Source organism: Rhinichthys klamathensis, unplaced genomic scaffold (genome assembly GCF_029890125.1).
Source record: "Rhinichthys klamathensis goyatoka isolate OS25496 unplaced genomic scaffold, OSU_Roscu_1.1 h1tg000169l_1, whole genome shotgun sequence".
Lineage (NCBI taxonomy): Eukaryota > Metazoa > Chordata > Actinopteri > Cypriniformes > Leuciscidae > Rhinichthys > Rhinichthys klamathensis.
The window spans coordinates 632,661-653,646 of NW_026606700.1; the positions used below are offsets into that span (position 1 = coordinate 632,661).

The 20,986-nt window shown below is 38.9% G+C and overlaps 1 protein-coding gene across 2 annotated transcripts in view; it reads left to right on the forward strand.

Annotated features, from left to right (window-relative positions):
- The window catches only part of faf1 (Fas (TNFRSF6) associated factor 1), a 72,821-nt gene that overhangs the window by 13,493 nt on the left and 38,342 nt on the right, over window positions 1-20,986 (forward strand). The window contains exons 5-8 of one of the 2 annotated variants that reach the window (XM_056259583.1): window positions 4,878-4,969; window positions 5,314-5,405; window positions 12,383-12,488; window positions 19,999-20,085. In XM_056259583.1, the coding sequence (XP_056115558.1) occupies window positions 4,878-4,969; window positions 5,314-5,405; window positions 12,383-12,488; window positions 19,999-20,085 (377 nt within the window). Of the gene's footprint in view, window positions 1-4,877; window positions 4,970-5,313; window positions 5,406-12,379; window positions 12,489-19,998; window positions 20,086-20,986 lie in introns of both variants that reach the window. The other variant, XM_056259582.1, reaches the window with a different exon arrangement.

The window sequence follows — 20,986 nt, forward strand, 5'->3', positions numbered from 1 at the left end:
GTGAGGGATCAGCCCAGAACTACACGGGAGGAGCTTGTTAATGATCTCAAGGCAGTTTGGACCAAGCAAACAATTGGTAACGCACTACGCCACAATGGGTTGAAATCCTGTAGCGCCCGCAAGGTCCCCCTGCTCAAGAAGACACGTATAGAAGCCCGCCTGAAGTTTGCCAATGAACATAAGGACAATACACATTAATAAACATTTCTGTAAATGTGACAGTGTTTGCCAGCTGGCTAATTTTCAACTGCAGTCCTTTGGCAAGATGTTTTTGAAACCTTCAAATAATAAAAAGTACATTACGAGGACATTACATAAAACACAAACGACAGTATATTAATCTCGATAAAATATTAGAGACACCGTTATAGGTTAATAAAATGGTAACATGCATCAGCACATACCAAACTGTTAATAAAATAAAATACAATATTCCATACATACCCAAGCCACGCTGCTGGACGACTGGCAACGAGCAAAGGACATGGAACATATTAGCAGCAGGTTAAACAGTAATAGAAACAAAAACAAGCTGTGGTCAGATGAGACCAAAATTGAGCTCTTTGGCATCAACTCAACTCGTCGTGTTTGGAGGAAGAGAAATACGTAAAACCTCCTTCCTTCAGCCAGAACACTGAAGATGGGTCGTGGCTGGGTCTTACAGCATGACAATGACCCAAAACATATCGCCAAGGCAACAGGAGTGACTAAAGAAGAGGCACATTAAGGTCTTGGAGTGGCCTAGCCAGTCTCCAGACCTTAATCCTATAGATAATCTGTGGAGGGAGCTGAAACTTCAAGTTGCAAAGCGACAGCCAAGAAACCTGAAAGGGGTCATCGGATGCCAATTTTCCACAAGTTGGTATGATTCTTTAGGGCAGGGGTCTCAAACTCAACTTAACTGGGGAACGCTGGAGGTAGAGTCTGGGTCAGGCTGGGCCGAATCAAGTATTCCACAAAAAATAGTAGGCTATTCAAGTATTCCAAAAAAGGAGCACAACTGATCCAATCTTCTCAATCTTTATTATTAACGTTTCTTCTGAACTGTTCCTCTGAATTTGAACATTCCTTTCTGTACACAATTGATTCTTCATGAGCTGTCCTTCTGACAGTTGAAGTTCATTTTACAAACTTTCTTTGTCTTTTCCTTATAACACATCTTTGTGATTATATTTGCTCATGTCCTTTTTATTTTCAATATGATATTGAATGTTTTTTTTGGAAGGCACATTTCCTTTTATTATACTTTTATTATCCCTTTATTATATAAAAACTATTATTGCTTTTGAAATACAAATATTTGCAGTCATGTCTGCCCGTCTTATTGAATTCTTTCTACACATGTATAGTGTCTCAGGCAAATTACTGACTTTGCACAAATCAAAGCAAACCTTCTTATCAACCTGTTGGACACATATTACAAGCTCAAAGTGATTATTCTCACATTGTTTTAGAGCAGGGTCTCTCTCCAACACGTTGCTCGGGAGCTGCCAGTAGCTCGTGGCCTGATTGGTGGTAGCTCGCCAAGGGGCCTGTTCACATATCGCGCTCACATATTTTGCGCGCTCAAGTTCGTTATTTCAAATGTAGGCGCGCGGCAAGAGCGCTCATAATTGAAGCGACGCGCTCATTTTTTTCCAGGCGCAGTATGTTTGTACTTCGCGGTTGTCTATGACAACTATTGACAACAAACCCACCGTAAGCTGTCACGAGAATAGACTATCTATGGTAGCCCATAAGGGATAAAAAAATAAAATAAAATAAAAACGCGGCACACGCAACGACGGGACGCACTAACATTAAACTTTAATGTCAAGTAGGGGGCCACAAAATCGGGCCGCGAGTTTGAGACCACTGCTTTAGGGTCTTCATGTAAAGTTTGTAACATACTTTGGTTAAAATTCCTCAATGGTTGTGTAAAACAACACCCTTTTTACCTCCTCAAAGACAGCTCTGTTCACAGCGACCCATTTCGGTGCATGTCTCTTTAAATGATAATGAGCAACTGCTCACCCCACCCCTCTGTGGGGTGTCAAGACTGCCTTGGCAAACAGGCCCTGTCCCAAATGGAACCCTAAGCACTCGCGGTCTTCCTCTGAGTCCGCACTTTCGCGACGTAACGCCGCTTTGAATGTCGGGAAGAAGTCTGCTGTGGAGTCCGCATCAGCGCGGGCTCGGCAAAAGTGCGCATCAAGGGCGCAAATCGACCGCAGAGGGGGCGCTCGCGAGCACCCTTCTGAGATCTAAAAATGACAAATGGGACACACTGCGGTCTCACGGACTTAACGGGCACGCGCACGCGGCAGCCATTGTAAGTCCACAAGACCGAAAGTGCACATGAAGTGTGCCATTTGGGATTGGGCCACAGTATACAAATGGCTGAGGGTGGAAATATGCTAATACTGAACAGTCCGTCAGTGGTCGTGGGCGGAGCATGAGCAATATGACATCATATTGCTCAGAAAATCCAAATGGCTTGATTATTGAGTGTTTAGACTTTTTGAGAATTAAAAAAAAGGAGGGAATGGATTTTTTTCATTGTATGGTGATTGTCCACACACTGCAAAGACACATTTATATGCAAACACCATATAAAAGTGAATTTAGCATCCGATGACCCCTTTAAGGATTTAGAGAGGATCTGTAAAGAGGAGTGGACCAAAATTTGTGCAAACCTGGTGACCAACTACAAGAAACGTCTTACCTCTGTGCTTGCCAACAAGTACTATATGATGTTTTGCTTGGGGATCAAATACTTGCAATCAATGCCAATCAATTTTATAACCTATAAAATGTTTTTTCAGGATTTTTTGGTTGATTTTCTTTCTCTATCTGTTAAAATAAACCTACCATAATAATTATAGACCCTTCAATTCTTTGTAAGTGGGCGAACTTACAAAATCAGCAGGAGATCAAATAATTATTGTCTCCACTGTATGCAACTACCACTTTGACGCTTCAAAAAGTTCATAAAGAGATCTTGAAACGGATCCATATGAATTGAGCGGTTTAGTCCAAATTTTCTGAAGAGACTCGGATCGCTTTATATGATAAAGATATTTAATTTAGTCTATAAACATTGATCAGTGAACATAAACAGAAGCTCAACTGAACCGCAAGAACAAACCTCTTGCGGAAGCTCAAACGTGCTGCGTAACACGAGACTGAACCTTACTGGTTCTCGCACGTCAAGCGAACGTGTTTGAGCTTCCGTTTACCACAACTGATGTGTGAGTTGATTAATGTTTATCTGTGAATAAGCCTAAATTAAATCTGTTCATCATATTAATCGATCGTCTCTTTAGAAAATGTGGACTAAACCGCTCAATTCATATGGATTAGTTTTACGATCTCTTTCTGAACTTTTTGAAGCGTCAAAGTGTCAGTTGCGTAGCTGTCAGCGAAGGGACAGAAAAGTGCTCAGATTTCATCAAAAAGATTAAATTTGTGTTAATTTGTGTTCCGAAGATGAACGTAAGTCTTAGGCCCCGTCCACACTACTGCGTTTTCGTTTAAAAACGGAGACCTTTTGCTACGTTTGCACCTCCCGTCCACACTAAAACGGCAAAAACGGAGACCCAAAACGGAGAAGTTTAGAAACGCTGCCGACCCGTTTTTCGTTTTGAATCTCCGGAGGGCGTTTTAGTGTAGACGGGTCAAAACGTAGGACTTTAGAAACGATGACGTAGAAGAGGCTCACGCTCGGCTCTATGATTGGGTGTCATCAGTCATGGCGTATATCTTTGCTAGCAGCTGTTGTACAAGTAAATTCGGCATTTTACAACGCTATAACTGCCTACATGCGCCGGAGTCAAGCAATTATTCGAGCGATCTGTGACAATTCCCGTGTGCAGTGGCGGCGTTGACCGTACATGGAGGGTCGGTTTGGGGTTAACCCAGAGCATGGTGGGATAATTTTATCAATGAATTTGTGTTTACACCGGCACGCACATGCCCAGTGTTGGTGAATGGTCACGTGATCCGCGTTTTCAGTCGTTTTAATGTGGACGGAGATCAATTCTAATGCTGCGTTCCAGGCAGGTTTTTGAGCACGTAAATCACGACTTCAAACCACGACTCACGACTTTGTAGCATTCCAGGCCAGTCACGCCAAACTACCTGAGCGCAATATACATACTTATTTTTTCAGACACATAACATTGTAATACATAATCTTGTGTGTATTGTTATCATTATTATTATATTATTATTAATTTGACTGCAACGTTATATTGTCCTAGAGTGTATTCTCACTGTGTACCGCCTGCAGAAACACTGCATCCGTAGGGGCTGCCATTGTTGTTTTGTATGGTTTTGCGGGCTATGTGACGTCAGAACTCGTAACTGGGAGCATCGATCTAGTACGAGTTCACGGTGGGAAGTCACGGGTTTGACTGCCGTTCCAGTGCACTTTCACGGGTATAAGGTTGGAAAAACACGGGTTACAGGTTGCCTGGAACGCGGCATAATACGCAGCTAAAACGCTGGTGTGGACGGAGATCGTATTCGTTTTAATTATCCGTTTCTAAACTAAAACGCAGTAGTGTGGATGGGGCCTTACAGGTTTGGAAGGACATGAAGGTGAGTGATTAATGACAGAATTTTCATTTTTGGGTGAACTAATCCTTTAAGTAACATTACTAGTACACATATACCAGCAGGTTTGATGAATGAAAAAGATGTTTTGAAAATATATAATTGGCAAACAAAAGAAATTCGTCAGTTTGGCACTTGAACTGGTTGAAGATAAGCATGACTTTGCTAAATAAACTTCAACCCAAGACAAAACTAGACTGGATGCATACTGTCCTCTAGTGGTAACACAGTGAAGTGCCAGTAACCTTTTATAACCTATTCTCATTTCTTTCTCTCTGCAGGTGATATTAAAACTATTTTAGAGACTGAGCTACAGGTCCCTGTCTCTAAAATGCAGTTAAAAGGCTGGAAGAGTGGAGATGTATCTGACAGTGTAAGTGTGACTTTATTAAACGTATGCTGATATTAAGATTTTTTATTTTTTTGCATTAATGATGCAAAATTACTTGTATATCATAAATTACATTACATAAAGAATTATGAGTGCCATGTTGAGAAGGAGGGGTTGGATTCTAAAAAAATTATTACATTATTATTATTATTATTATTATTATTTATTAATAATATTTTTATTTTATTTTTGTTTGTTTTCATTAAATGGGTTTTTGTAATGGTAACTTTCTTGTCTGTTAAAGTGTACTTCATGTACAGTTTTGCAAAATGGCAACTTTAAAAGTATTTTTAACCTCTTTGATGTTCTTTTTTCCTTTCTTACAGACGGTTCTGCGGAGTTTACACCTGCCCAAGAACAACAGCTTGTATGTTCTCACCCCTGATATTGCCCCTTCAGCCAGCACCAGCCAGAGCAGGTATGTCTACATAGTGTCATAATGTGCCTCTTTAGCTCAGATTGTGCTATAAAAACTGGTCCCAAACTGAAAGGATTGACTTGCATCTTATCTGATTTTTATACGAGCGAGCGGTCCATCTCTTTGTACCAAGTTACCAACGTATCTCATATTCAAAACGTGAAGTTTGTTTTCTCGTAAACCTCTCCCACTCTCTAATAGCTGCCCATTTATTTCTGTGAAACTCTCAAAAATATGGGCATCAGACATTTATGTTTTCAAAACTTTAAAATCCTGTTTGGATGAGGTTGATGGCTTTATATTCACAGGATTTAGTCAAGGATGTCTATGATACCTTGAGTGTCTGTTTGTATTCATATAATAATATGTATCATATAATGCGTCATAATACACAGCAAGCAACCTATGAATGGCCGTCAATAGAGAAAGATGCTTTTTAGCAACTGAATTTTGTAGTTACGACATCTACCAGCAGGGGCTGACTGGACTATTCTAACCTAACCAGACAAACCTATGCTGCGTCCCAATTTGCCTACTTATACTATGCCCTAAACGTATGTACTCTTTTTGTGAAGAAAAAGTACATACTTTTGAGTGTGTAGCAAAAGAGTAGACAAGCTTTGGGACATACTATCACATCATACCATTGCGTCTTTAACGGTTGCTCTCTATTGCATCCTGCTGTCACCGTAAACTGGCCTGTCAGTCATCTTGTCACAGTTAAAATCCTCCACATTTCATTTCATTCAATTTCCTACCGCATCCGAGACAAATGTAGTATCACGTTGATCTGCAGTCGCGGGTCTTTCATGCGGAGAACTCTCCTCATATTAATGCAATGCATAATGATGCATTTAAAAGTTCATGGCCAAACAGATCTTTATAAAAGTCGAAAAGATGAAATATAACACTGATAACATTAAATAAATATTTAAACTTAGGTTAAACTTTGATTATTAATTACTTAAAAACCTTTATCTAAACCTCTCACCGTCGGTCGCACAAATCTGCCATGTTTGGTAGTTTGTCGTTCTGAACATAGACGGTTCTGAATTGAATCCTCCTCCAAAGCTCAATGGGTTGTGGGTAATATCATTCCACACTTCAACATTTTTCTGAAAATAGTAGATCATCCGGGGACTTTTGTCATACTCTTTTTCTGACACACTTATGCTAATCTCACATACTATTTAGGATGGATAGTATGGACATTGAGACGCAGGGCTAGACCCCTTGTGTTTAAGAGAAGTCTCTCACTCACCACTAGGTGGCGTTGAAAGACCACATTTTAGACCGTGACAGTAGACCAGCAGTTTGATTTATAAAGCATTTTAATCAATTGAGGAGCTTCCCTGTGTTTATGTATTTATTTATCTATTTATTTATGTGTTTGTTTGTTTATTTATTTACTTATTTTTTATTTACCATGCCGTTCAAAAGTTTGGGGTCAGTACGATGTTTTTTAAAGATTTTTTTTTTTTCAGCAAGGGTGTACTAAATTGATCAAAAATGACAGTAAAGCTATTTCTAATGTTAAGAGAAATATCTGTCTCAAATAAATGCTGTTCTTTTGAACTTGAAATCCTTGAATCATGAAAACGTGTCAACTTGTAAAAATAATAAGAAATGTTTCATGAGCTTTAAATCAGCTTATTAGAATGATTTCTGAAGGATCATGTGACAACTGGAGTAATGATGCTGAAAATTCAGCTTTGACATCACAAGAATAAATTATATTTATAGAAAAAAATATTTTACATTGGAATAACATTTGACAATATTCATTTTTTAAGGTTTTTTTTTGTACATTTTTTTTTAAATAAGCAATATGGATTTTTTTAAATAAGCAACACATTATAGACAGGGCAGTGCATTTCAAAGTAATAAATGAAAGGGACTTCAATTAGAAGGGGCTGTGTGTGTGTTATATTGATGTGCATGTGTTTGTGTGTGTAATTATGTGTTGATTAGCACTGCTGTAAGCCCCATTGGGAGGTGATGGTGGCGATGCCGTCGAGCGACTGGGTATAAACTGGCATCTCTGTCAGCTTGTGTGTGGACACTGTACTCGAGTGCGAAAACATTCTGAGAAAAGTGCTTAATGGGCTGTAAACATTGTGATAACAGTACCCTTCCAAAACACATCAGCACTTTATTCTTTCCAAAAAAAAAAAAAAAAGAGAAAAAAATTCCTTTTAGCACCTTGTCAGATTTGGTCCGGATGGAGGCATTTTGTGTGTTTGTGTGTGTTTCTTCTTAACTTTAATTTCAAAGATTGCCACAAAAACACGTTACTGTGACGTGCCGAATTGGACACTCAATATTTACACATGGGTTTCTATTGATAGGTGAAGTTCCTCCTTTCTCTCATGTCAAGTTCCTTTGATTGTTTAGGACTGTAATTTTTATGATACTGCTTGAAAGCGCTTTTATTCAGAAATATTTTCACATGAAATATTTTAGAATGTATCACCCGAATGTATTTTACATTTTCTATTTTATGTCAAGTTGAAATATTTTATATAGTAATTTAAATTGTGATATTGACCTTGTGTTAGCCATGTAAATAGCCCTGATGCTAACATGGCATTAAAAACTTGATAAACAAACAAATTGTGACGTACCGCATACTGGTCAGGGTTCAGTGGATCCGTCGAGATCACATATAATAACGTGACCCTGACAGCTGCTCTCGCCCATCTCGTTTTTCCCTCTCGGGCAGGTGACATGCAGCAGAGACCTTGTCACCTCTCTCTCTAAATGGCACAATATCTAATATCCAGCACCTACTAGAGCTCATCATCGGTGGCGGGCTCTAATTATTTCCCAGAAACTATTTTAGAGGAGTCAAAATAAGGGAGAAAAATAAAGGGCCGGTGTTAGTTAGGTGTGACCCCATTGATGCCCGTGATTGTCCTCTCCTGGTGCAGTGAGAAGAGGGCTTCCAGGAGGGTGAGCAGACAAGCTGTTAACTGCTTTTATAAATAACTGTCACAGAGAGAGAGAGAGAGTGAGAGAGTGAGAGAAGTGTTCCTCAGCAGACTTAGCTCCTGCTGTAGGGCTGTTCTCTGGCTGTATCTCTCAGGGACGGTTCAGATGCTGTTTTCTCATCTACTCAGGCCTCTTTACTTACACTTATTTTAAACCTGGGTTGAGCAGAATGTCAGTGTTTCTGTGTGATTTAGCACATTAATAGAAAGAAACTGTGTGAAATGATGACTGGGCAACTCCTTTTATGCAGTACTTTTTCTTGTCTTCATGCATTTCGTAATTTATTGGATAAAATACTTAATTCAATTTTTATACATGGAAATCATATTAGTTCGTTTTTTTAATCACACAATTAACAACAAGTGAACAAGGGGTGAATTTTAAATCATTTGAGTTTCAATTTTAAAGTGCTTTATTGGCATGATAGTTTTACAGCATCTGTACACGCAATTGAAAGCGTTCCCTGGAAAAACAAAGAGAAAAAAAACCCCATTGATTTACATGAATAATTTATAATGAATAATATTTACATTGATTTTAAAAAAAATAATTTTGATTCTGTTTTTTTTTATGTACAAGTATTGGTAATAAAAAAATAATATAACAATATACACAAAGTTAAACAATCACTCGTTTTCCATTGTGTAAATAATCAAGTGACAGAGTTCAAATGGTACCGCATAACGGTAATGATGCTATCGGCATTTATAAGACTGATGGCTGATTGACAAAAATCATATCATGCAAAAGTTTAGGGTGAGTAAGATTTTTTTGAAAAAGCTTTAATTAAATCCTTTTTATATATAATGCATTATAAAAGTATTTTTATGCATTAATTATACCTTGTGTGTAACAAGGAATCTGCAAATATTATAATGCATTTTATCTTTGGTTACAATTATTTATGAAAATGCATTATAATGTACATTATGAATACCTTTATAATGCCTTATACATAAAGGCTTTAAGTAAAGTGTTATTATAAAAAAAAAAAAAATTTGTTTCCATTTTAAATAAAAGCTGTTTTTTTTAAACTTTATACTAACTTTATAAAATGATATCAGTTTCCACAAAAATATTAAGCAACTGTTTTGTTGAGGACCAAATCAGCATATTAGAATGATTTCTGAAGGATCACGTGACACTGAGTTAACGGCTGCTGATTTGCCATCACAGGAACAGATTACATTTCAAAATATATTCAAATTTAATTCTTTTCCCAAAAACTTCAAATAAATGCAGCCTTGGTGAGCATAAGAGACTTCTTTAAAAAATAAAACACATTAAAAGATCTCACCAACCCCAAACTTTTAAACAACAGTGTGTACATGTGTGTCTCTCTATCAGCTTGTTTTTAGTTTAAATTAAAGTGTGGGGTCTCAGGATGCAGGCAGTGAACAATTGCACAGTACTCAACAAATAAAAGCCACTGTAGGCAATTACTGCAAAGCATACCTCAGCACACCATATCCAAACATATTAATCAAACTCGTCTTCACACTGCGCCGCCTGCCTCATTTTCTTCCCTCTGTTTTGAATGCAAATACGGCACAGGCTTTGGAGCTTTCACGACAGACACTCCATCCAAGGTAGTTACAGAAATCCAGTGATGAGCCAAGCTCATCTCGCTCGCGTTTCCTCTCGTGGAGGTATCCAAACCCCTAATCTCCAGCATAAATAATGGAACTTTATGAATAATTTAAAACGAATCATCTATTTCTGTTGCTTCCAGGAGATGTGTGTGTTTAAGGTTATTTTAATTTGAACTTCTGCTATTTCAAATACAAATGAGCAAATGAGTCCGTGCGCATTTGGTATTTATCTCATTTTCTGCGTCTGATCTCCTGTGAGACTTGGAGGCCCGAGAAATCTGCTGGTTTTGGCAGAAAGGAAAAACAGTTTAAACTACAGTAATTAGTACTTAGACTTGTCAGATCAAAACAGGCGGTGCAGAAAAACATTTGCGGCGGATGCAAAAATAAAACTTCAAGAGGAAGAAAGAGCGAAGGGTATGTTTGTGTTTTGTTTGGTGGTGGTACAGGTCACCCTAAGAGTGTGTGGATGAGAAATTAAAGCCAGAGGTATGTGCTGCTTGTGTGTACATATGCACCAATGAGAGGAACGAGACGATAGGTTTGATTAAAGTCCCAGTCTTGCAGGGTTCTGAGACGGAAGACTTATCTCTGAATGAAACCAATCTGCTTATCATTTACACAGTGGTTTATTTTTTGTCTATAGCAGCCAGTGACATTCTATTTCCAGTGCCTCCGGTGGTGTGGAGAAGCATTTAGGGTGAGTTTAGGGGGGTCAGCTCCAGGTGCTGTTGGGACCACAGAGGGCTGAACCTGGTTAAGCTCCTACAGATGAACCTTATGCTGTAGATCTGTCGTGAGAAGGAGATTTTGCATACTTTCAACTCCTTAGAGAGAAAAGTTCCACTTTGCCGTTTACTTTTTAGCCCGCCGTTTCATAACACCATTTCATTCAGCATGGGCACATTAAATTGATCAAAAGGGACAGTAAAGACATTTATAATGTAAATATTCTATTTCAAATAAATTCAGTTTTGAACTTTCTATTCAAGGAATCCTGAAAAAAATATAGTTTCATCAAAAATAGTAAGCTGCACAACGGTTTTTAGCATTGATGATAAAAAAGACTTGTTTTTAAAAATATAGCACAATGGAAAATAGTTTCCCAATATGACAGTTTTTACTATATTTTTGATCAAATTAATAATAAATGAAGCCTAATCTTAATCTTGCCAACCCCAAACTTTTGAATATGTGTGTGTGTGTGTGTACACATCTTTTTCTATTTTTATGTTTGTCTTTTCAAATCTATTATAATTTTTTAATTTCAAGCAAATTCAATTTAATAAAATGTATTACTTAGGGCTGCTTTTTGCAACTGATCCCTATTTTCAATTCCTTGCAATTCACAAGTTCACCATTCTGATTCACATCCGACTCAATATCAATTCAGTTAGAAATCCTACAGTTAGAGTTTGTATTTTTCTTTGAAATAAAGTACGTTATGTGAACAACTGCAGCATGAACGTTTTTATATAGCTATATAGATAATAAACAAGGCTTAGATTTAAAGATCATTCCTTACCTTTAGTTATAGACATTTGGCAATGCAAATATAATGTATCAGAATGTAAAATGTCTCCAAGTCATTTACATTTGGTGAGAGTCTTGAAATTAAATGAAACCCCTCCTTTTACATCCTATATTCATGACTCTGTGTTTTTCCACTCTCCGCAGCATTGCATATGCATCCTCCTCTCCTAGGCCACCGTTTCAATCTTCATCGCTAGATACAACAAACATTACATTTACATATTGATTTCACAGTTTTAGTCAATGTAAATAAGCTGCCATTACAGTAAATTTGGTCCTCTGTTAACATAAGCTTGTCCAAAGCTCCTCAGATTAAGGCGCTGGTTGCATAATTAATGTGTGCGTTACATATTAATTCCCAGACTCTCCTCTTCCTGACTGCTTTCATTCGAACCCTGATTAGCCGGCAGGCTCGCCTCTAAGCTGTTGATTCATATTCACACACACAGACGGAGAATTTGCTCAAAGCGCTACTTAACCCCCATCGTTTGTCATCAGATGAGGCCTTCTCTCCTACAACTCAGCACCACGGCTCCCATGAATCTCAAACCTGCTCTGAGGTCAGCGCTCCGAGGGTGACGGCGGAGCGGACAAGCGGCACTAGCCCTCTTGTCCTTTTGTGTGACGTTTACAACTCTTAGCTCCAATCGATAGCTCCAGACGGCCTGACTGCCGGTGTGCGGCCCATGCCGTGGCCCTTGGCTTTGCCCTGGCCTCCCGCTATCCGTGCAGAGCAGTGGGGTGGCACAGGCTTGTCTGAGCCCTGGGGAGACTGAGACGAGCCCTGACTCGTCCACTGCTGAACTCTAATGCTCCTCTCTCTTTCTTTTTCCCCCTTCTGCCCTTCCTGCCGTTTAGCAGTGCCCAGCAAGGGTCGTCGAATCAGAACTACCTGCTGGTCATTAGCCACCGTGAAGCACAGAGAGATTACAGCCTCAACTTCCCCGCCAGCAAAACCATCCAGGAGGTGAGGCAACCACACACCTGTCTGTCACCTAGCCCCCTCTGTCTGTCTGTCTACACCTGCTGTCTGTCTCTCTACTGCGTTTCTGCCCGTGTTCTCTGAAACTACTCTCTGATTTTTAGGTGAGGCGTCAACTTAATCATTGGTGACTATTATTTTAACATGTAATAATTAAGGGCTTCATTGGGCCAAAGCTAATTATCTCCCAGTTGAAGCTCTTTCTTTTCAGAACGCCCACCAAACTGTCGACTTCGTGATTACTTCAAAATGTCTTATCTCAACTGCGTTTTTTTGGTGAAACTATTCATATTTTTATCATGTGACCAATACATGTAGAAAGGGCCCATTATGTACAGTACATTTTCAACATGGCAGGTATTCAAAGCAAATTTATTCAGGTCTACAAATGTGTATCATGCATGTTGGTTAATTATTAGCTAGAGATAATGAACTTTGGCTCAATTTTATATATATATATATATATATATAATTTGTTGGCGCAACTTACTAATATGTCAGCGCGTTTTCATTCCCTTGTTTTATTAAATCAGGCTAGGTTGTAATAATTTGTTTCCTTGTTTTATTTAAATCAAAACGAGGCCATCGGGGGGAATTAATTAGTTCAACATGGCCACGATTTGCAAAAACATGGGAATAAATTCTTAATTTTGTGGTCATGATATATATATTTTTGTCCATGTCATGTGTGGGATCTGTGTGTGTGTGTGTGGGTGTGTATATATATATTATATATATATATATATATATATATATATATATATAAAACTGTCTGTGTGTATGTATTTATATATATATATATATACACATATATACACACACACACACACACACACACACACACACAATAAAAAAAATAAAAAATCCCTGCATTTTATGTGCAGGGCTCCATAACATATATCTAATAGTTATAAAGTTCTATGTTATGGAGCCCATTTGTTCCCATGACTTATATGTCAGCACTTTTACTAATGTTCCCTCGTTTTAAATAAATCGTGCGCACTATATAATAATTTGTTGCCTCATTTTACTAAATCATTGCAAGGTTGTAATAAGGTTGTAATGCTGAATTCAACATTCTGGAAGACTCTCGTCTACTGTGTGTCTTTCCACTTATCACGGTGTCTGCAATAGCCAGAGCTCAGTATCAAGCGGCACAAACCCCCCTGTGGCTCATCAGCTCCTTTCCCTCTCCCATCAGACCTGTGCGATGCCATTCTTTTCATCACTCTCCTTTTAACTACACTGTGTTGTATTTAAGGTTGGTTTGTGTGGGACACAAAACCCGAACGCTTCATTCTGTACACACACAACCCCTCCCAGACTCCCTCGCATTCTCCTCTGCCTGCCCCAGTAACCTACACAGAGCTTTCTGGAAATGGCTCCATTAATTATTCACAGCAGGTAGCGTGCACCACGTCAAGTGTAACAAGCTCCCCGTGGACTGACAGCGCCACTTGAACCCCTCCCTCAGTGCTAGGGGAGTCATGTTGGGCCTGTGCAGTGCCGTTTTGAAGAAACAGACATCTGTGATGTTCTTTTTTTGTTTTTAAACTTGAATCCTCTTGTTTAACTTATGCAGCTTCTGACTTAAAATCTGCACTGCAAGAAATCATATTCTTAACAAGATTTTCTTATTTTCCACTTAAAACGTCTAAAAATCCTTGAAATAAGGTTGATTTACTTAAGCAGCACTGCACAAGATATTCAGACTTGTTTTCTGAGAAACTGTTTTTATTCTTAACAAGGTTTTGTCTTATTTTCCACTTAAAATTTCTAAAAATTCTTGAAAATTTGCTTGAGAAGCAACACTGCATATGATATTCAGACATCATGTTTTTTTTGTGAAATTATCTTAATTCTTAAAAAAGATTTTCTTATTTTTTTAGTTAATTTAAAAACAACAACCTTCAAACAAGATCAGTTTATTTGAGAAGCAACATTTCATGCGATATTATTTCTGAGAAATTAATTTTAATATAATAATATTTTGTATTTCTGCACTGACAGAGTTTTTAAAACTTGTATAAAGTAAAAAGTAGTACTTTGTGTAAAAGTATGCAATCCATGGAAACTAGTCTTGATATTCTTAGATATTTTGCTGGACATCGAGACAAAAAACAAAACAAATTACCAGTAGGATAAGCTTGATGTACCAAAGGTTCGATCAAATCTGTTAGTGGAATGAAAATACAGAAAAAGGGTGCAGATACGGATAATTAAATTTTGAAAATCCATTTATTTGTAAATTATTTTTGTGAGGAACTGTTGTGACAGAACTTTCCTCCTTAAAGGAAAAGTAACCAATAAATGGAAATGATGTCCTTATTTACTCACCCTCGTGTCATTCTAAACCTTTATTACTTAAGGTCCTTGCACACTGAGTCTGAAATTTTCACACGTTAAAAAATAAATACGACCCCATGTTGTGTCAATCACACTTACACACTGCCTCCGAAACTTTCGTCCGTCATAAAAAAAATTAGGATCGGGTGCGATTTTCTGCGTGTTTCGCCTCCTCAGCAAGCATTTTGATAGGTGTTTTGACAATTCAGAGATACCGAATGACGAATACGAAAAACGCATACGAAAATTTCGGACTAAGTGTGCAAGGAGCTTTAGTTTCTTTTGTGAAACATTTAAAGGTGATTTTTAAAAGAAATGTATGTATCATCCCCACTCTTTTCCATATAAGCGCATATATTATGCAGAATTTGGCTTTCAGGCTGCAAAATGACAAAAAAGCACCATAAAAGTGTCATTAAAAAGTAGTCCGTATGCTGTATTCCAAGTCTTCTGAAGCCAATCAGTGTCTGGGGACAGGCAGATTTAAGTCATTAACCATTGGAAATCTTCCCCTCCAGTGAGCTGTTACTAATGTTATGAATAACACGAGGTTGAGTAAATGATGACCGAATTGTAATTTTTGGGTAAACTATTCCTTTAGGTGTTCACTACATACTTTAAGTCAGAACTACAGAAACGTTTTTCCCCACCTCGGCTATGTCCACGCAATCCCAGAATCCCTTTCCCGGCGAAACTGCCGCCTTGATGGCGCTGGTCACCATTACAGTAATCAGACTACTTGACAGGTTTGTAATGGTGCTAATTGAAGAGATTAAAGTGAGATGGGTGAGCGCTCTCTTTCCCTCAGCAGATGGTTTTGATGAGCACCTACTGTGAACCTTAAGTGTTTCTGCCGGGATTACAACAACTGGAGAGTAGAGCCCGCGGGGAAGAGAAAAGAGGAGCAGGAAGCGAAGCTGTTGGCTTGGTAGGGGAGCGAGTGACTGGACAAAGCTGAATCAAATGGACCGCTGCGGCCCCAACTGGCCTGATCCTCAGGCGTTCTGTTTCTTTCTTCCTAAGACGGAGAACGAGGGGATGAGAGAGAAGATTTGTTTTCTAAGGAGAAACAAATTGCATGCGATACAAACTGTTTTTGTAAGAGAACACCTTATTGGTTGCACGTCACTTTCTAAATGGCTCTCTCTCAGAGTTAGTTTAGTTAGCTGTAGAGTTCATTAGTTACTTTGGCTCCACTGAAAGATTTTTTTCTCTTTTGGGATGGGAACATTTTTATCAAGCGTGTCCAAGCACTTGCTTTTGTGTCCGAAATGCTAGAAAATAAATGTGTGAACGGAAAATAAAAGCTCTGCGGGGATCCACTAGGTTTCTTCACAAACAACTCGTTGGGAAAAGTTACTAACAAGTGAGAGAAGTTTTTGTTTTACAGTTGTGGCCCTTAAAAGCGAAGGCCTGTGTGAAAATGCAACAAAACAGCAACAGAGAGCTCTCACAATCTCCCCTCTCTCTTTTTTTCCCCATTCACCCCCTCGCAGCCACATATGGAGAGGACTCCTCTCCAGCCTTTCTTTTTCTGCTCATCTTTTGTCTTTGCTGAAGACCAGCCGATGCTTTTCTGCATGTGCATATCAATAGGAGCGGTAAAAGAGAGAGAGAAGAGAGTCCCTCAGTGCTATCCCGTTGTTTGTCTTTGCCAAAGGCTCTCGCTCTGCCTCCAGGCTCCCAGGGAACGTACCCTTCCACTATTCGGCCCCGGGCCCTGCTCTCCTCTTCTGATTGGCATTCCCAAACCGAGTTTGGGGCTGCGCTTAAGCCTCAGAGCAAATGTTTGTCAGGAAAGTGGTGGGGAGAATAGGGCCGTCCGATAGGGCTCTGCCGTCCGTGACCAGACGACTCGTCCCAGGGATTTTTCCCGGCCCCACAGCGTTTCTCTCCGCAGCTGGAGAGATGAACGCAGAGGAAGAAAGGAAGGATGGAGAGTAAAAGAGTGTGAATGAAAGGCATCTGGTGCTGAAGAGCTTGTGACTGTTTAATGGCAACCTTTTCTTCTCTTTGATTTCTCTCCAGCCAAGGATTACCAGTACTTGGCATTTAGAAAGATTGGATCATTAATGTGCGTGTGTGTGCGCATGTTTGTCTGAGAGCGCGTACGTGCTTATTGACGTCCAAGTCATTTAATTTTGATAGTATAGATAGATAAAAAAAATTTTTTTAGCTCTTGGACCTATCTTTTTGTCTTTTATATGAAGATATTAATAACATTATTGAATTTAACAGTAATATTTAACATTATCTGCCAGACGCACAAAACTGCCACTGTTTAATTGCTAGTTCAAGATTACACAGTTCAATGTAATGTCTGTGTGTGTGTGTGTATATATATATATATATATATATATATATATATATAAAACATACAGTGCATCTTTAAATTTAACTTTGCAGTTTAGGTTCTGTCAGTAAGGGGGCAGCAATACACAGATGCCTTTCAATTTTTGTGTATCTCAAATGCTATTATTTATCTCTGTTTATTTTGTGCAGTCCATCTACTATCACCATGTAAAATGTATATTTCATCTATTCTACACCATGGAAATGTTTGTTCTATGGGTGATATATAATATCTGTCTTATATGACAACCACACTGGAGAATATATAAAAGAAAACCTTTTTAAATGAAAGGCGCTGTTACATGCAGTCCTTAAGTATATAATCCCGGCAGCTGAAATGTCTTTATCCATGAGATCTTCTCGCATTTTCTGATATAATGTCAACATTATCTGCTTTTTCCCCTCCTCCTTTTCACAATAGAAGTCTGTTCCCTGATGCTAAAAACTCTATTGTGACATTTAAAATGAAATGTCAGCGGAACTGGATTTAATAGGACTGAGTTTTTTCCTTCGTTATTTAATCAAATCTCTTTGTTCCTTATGGGCAGTGGTTTGGGCAAGACAGAACAAATGTCAGCCGTTACCGAACATCTTCAAACTCTCTTTACTTTCTCTTAGAAATCAGTGGTAAATAAACTTGTTATTCGCTGGATTTGTTTGTTTATCCTTTCCGTGTATATATTTTTTCTCATTTAGTTGGGTAATGTTGGCTTTAATTTGCAGACCCCTGACTGCTAAGAGGAGGAATTCGTAGCTCATGAATAGGTAATGACACTTGTGTTTGTGAATATTGCAGCAGTATGGGGCTTTCTCCTCGTAAGTCAATTATAATTCGCAGTAGTTGCAGAAAGAGCCCCTCACCCAACCAGCCATCTCTGATAAATTAACTTTTATACCACCTTTATTCGTTGACAGGTTTGTGTTTGTGGTTTTATTTGCTATTTTCTTTTCTTATGCGCCAAGAATGTTCACATCTCTACCTTCCAATATAGCTAAATCTGTTTTGAAGTCGAATAACTGTGAATAGCTTCTCGTTGCATGTTTGTCAAGATGGGATGAAGTCTGGCTGAAGTACAAAGGGGTAAAGGTGTATTGACAGTAGGGCAGTGCTCATAAAAAGACCCAATGAAGTAAAGTGGTGAAATATCAGATTCTCGCAGAAGGACTATTTGTTATAGCAGCTAAATGCTTCTGTCTGGTCCTTGGTGATGCCGTTACTTTCTACTTTCTCTTGGGCTACGGTGCCATTTGACCCTAAATGGTTCATTACAGCCAAGAGCCGGTGTTTACGGCAGCCTGCCGGTCAGGCCTGGGCGGCCAAATCCCTGTAGCCCTCTGGTCAAACACAGATATTACACTCTGTAATAACATTGGCCAACCCAGCTGACCCTTGCTCGCTTCAATAAGAAAAACGCACAGCCCAGTGTGTGGGCTCGAGGATGTTTGATTGTGTGCGTGTGCAATGGTGCAGTCTCCGACTTCAGCCGGCCTAGGTGTTGTTGTCAATATCTAAATTTGTTTCCCTTTATTGAGTTTTTGCCTGACCAAAATGGTCTGGAATCTGATTTTATCCATAAATCTTTACATATCTGTATTATTGAAACATTAGAAAAACTGTTCTGTCTGTCTGAAAAACCTTTAAATCATCTTTGCATCCTTATAAAAAGCCTCTATAAATTAACGCAGACAGTGGTTCTTAACTGGTTTTACTTGCTTCAGGACACAGATTTTACATTTGGACATCAACAACAGTACCAAAAGTAAACAAAAATATCTTTATAATCAAACATTACAAGTTAATATATTAATATTATCATGAACTGCATGAATCCAACAATGTGCATGGGATAAATAGGAGTTTTGATCATTTTGGTATCTAAATGTCTTAAAAAAATATATAATCAACCATTACAAGTAGTTATTATTATTACTATTTTTAAAATGCATTTTGCATTTATTAAATTCATTATTTGCATTAGCGTAGTTTTCCCCCCTCCTGTCGAAGACACTATCAGTACCCTGATACATTTTGGGTCTCCACCCACCAGTTGAGAACCTCTGTATTATTGCATTCTTAAATAATCATATTTTTGTGGTTTTGTTTTTGTCAACATAAAGGTTATGATTGTAACTGCTAATGGATTTTTAACCCTATTTCTTTCAATCCTGCTTCATGTCCTTTGTTTTCACAAGCATCTTGCGCCCATCGTTTCTGCCTCTGTGGGCACGAGTCCTCAGTCTGGCAGAGGATACATGTCCACTCAGTGCGCTGGCGGTGGGATTTGGCCATGCGCTAGGAGGGCTTTCTGCCACAATGGCTAGTTTTCTCTGCCTCTGTATCTAGCGCCGCGGGGTAGTGCATTCTCTGGGGATAATGCACTAGAATCTGCGGCCTTACCAGCTCTGGGCAACGCCCGCTTTGATCACCCCCATCCTCCGCACATCAGCCTGGCGTTGGGCTTTAAACCAACAGCGGTGTAGGAGCAGGGGCCAGCGTCAACTGTTTAAATGCATGCAATGTTAATAAGTGCAGTTACATGGGGGTGAATGGCAGAAGGGAAATACTGTCCATTTTTCTAGTGAAGGGCTGTTGGCATTGGGCATTAGGACAGGCATCTGTGGAATTTTGAGAACACGGAGCTCTTTTTTCCGCTACTTGCCTTTTCTCCCTCCCATTGTGTACTGAAAATGTCTAAAGAAATGTTTCTGCTAGAGTTTTTAAAATGAATTTGAATGTATTCATTAGTGTTGTATTTGTGTATCTGTTGTCTGATCCTTTTGTCTGTTTATATCTCAGGTGAAAAGGAACATTTCAGACCTGACAAATATTCCTGTGCGGCATCAACAGTGGGACGGCTGGCCTGCCTCTGCCTCAGATGACTCGGTATGATTTTTTCCCTCTCTTGATATAATATATTCTATTATATAAAGAATAAGTTGTAAAATTAGAATAATTACCAACAAAAGTAAAAGTGTCATATTGAAGTGAGTTTTTGTCCTGACCAGACACGACCACAAAGAAAGACCAGCGGTAGATCTTCTTTTTGGTCACCTGGTAGCCCGGCCCACTGTAAAATCTCATTGGCACAAAACCTATTAACTTCAAGTATGTTTTACTTGGTTATAAATGTTGCTCCATACAGAAATTTTGCTTTCATTTTAAAATGACAAATTACTTGATAAAAATTGTGCCTTAGTTAGCATGTATTGTAAGAAAGCAGAGTTTGGCGGTCATTTCAGCTTTTCTGTAGTGGTTCTGTAGCATCACCCGATGTGAAAGTAAGATGTTGGTACTAATTAAGATGTCACAGAGCAGCTCCTCTCCCTTGTCCTCTCTGTGTGGACATTACAGCTCATGTAGTGGGGGGTCAGTGACCTTTCTCGCCCTGTTCCGTGCTCCCAGCCTTTCAGCACGACTCGTTCACAGTGATCAGAGAGGGCCCTCACACCGAACCCTGTGGAACCCCACCTCCCAGCTTAGACATCCATGATAATCATCCGTACAATAACCATGGGAACTTTCTCTTTACTTATCACTGATCATTGTGCTTATCATTGTCCTTATTCTTGTGCTTCTGATCAGTTAAGCATGGAAATTGCCCTTGTGTTTTAACCATGAAAGAGTAATGTGTTTCTTAGGTCTATGCTTGTCATTGTGTCTTGATTTGGTGTTAGGTGCCTAATTGAGCGAAAGTGTTGTTTCAAAGGGAGTGTCCTGATGAACAAACATGTTTTTTAAGCACTTTTTGTTTCAGGTGTTGAAGCCAACCCCCCCCCCCCCCCCC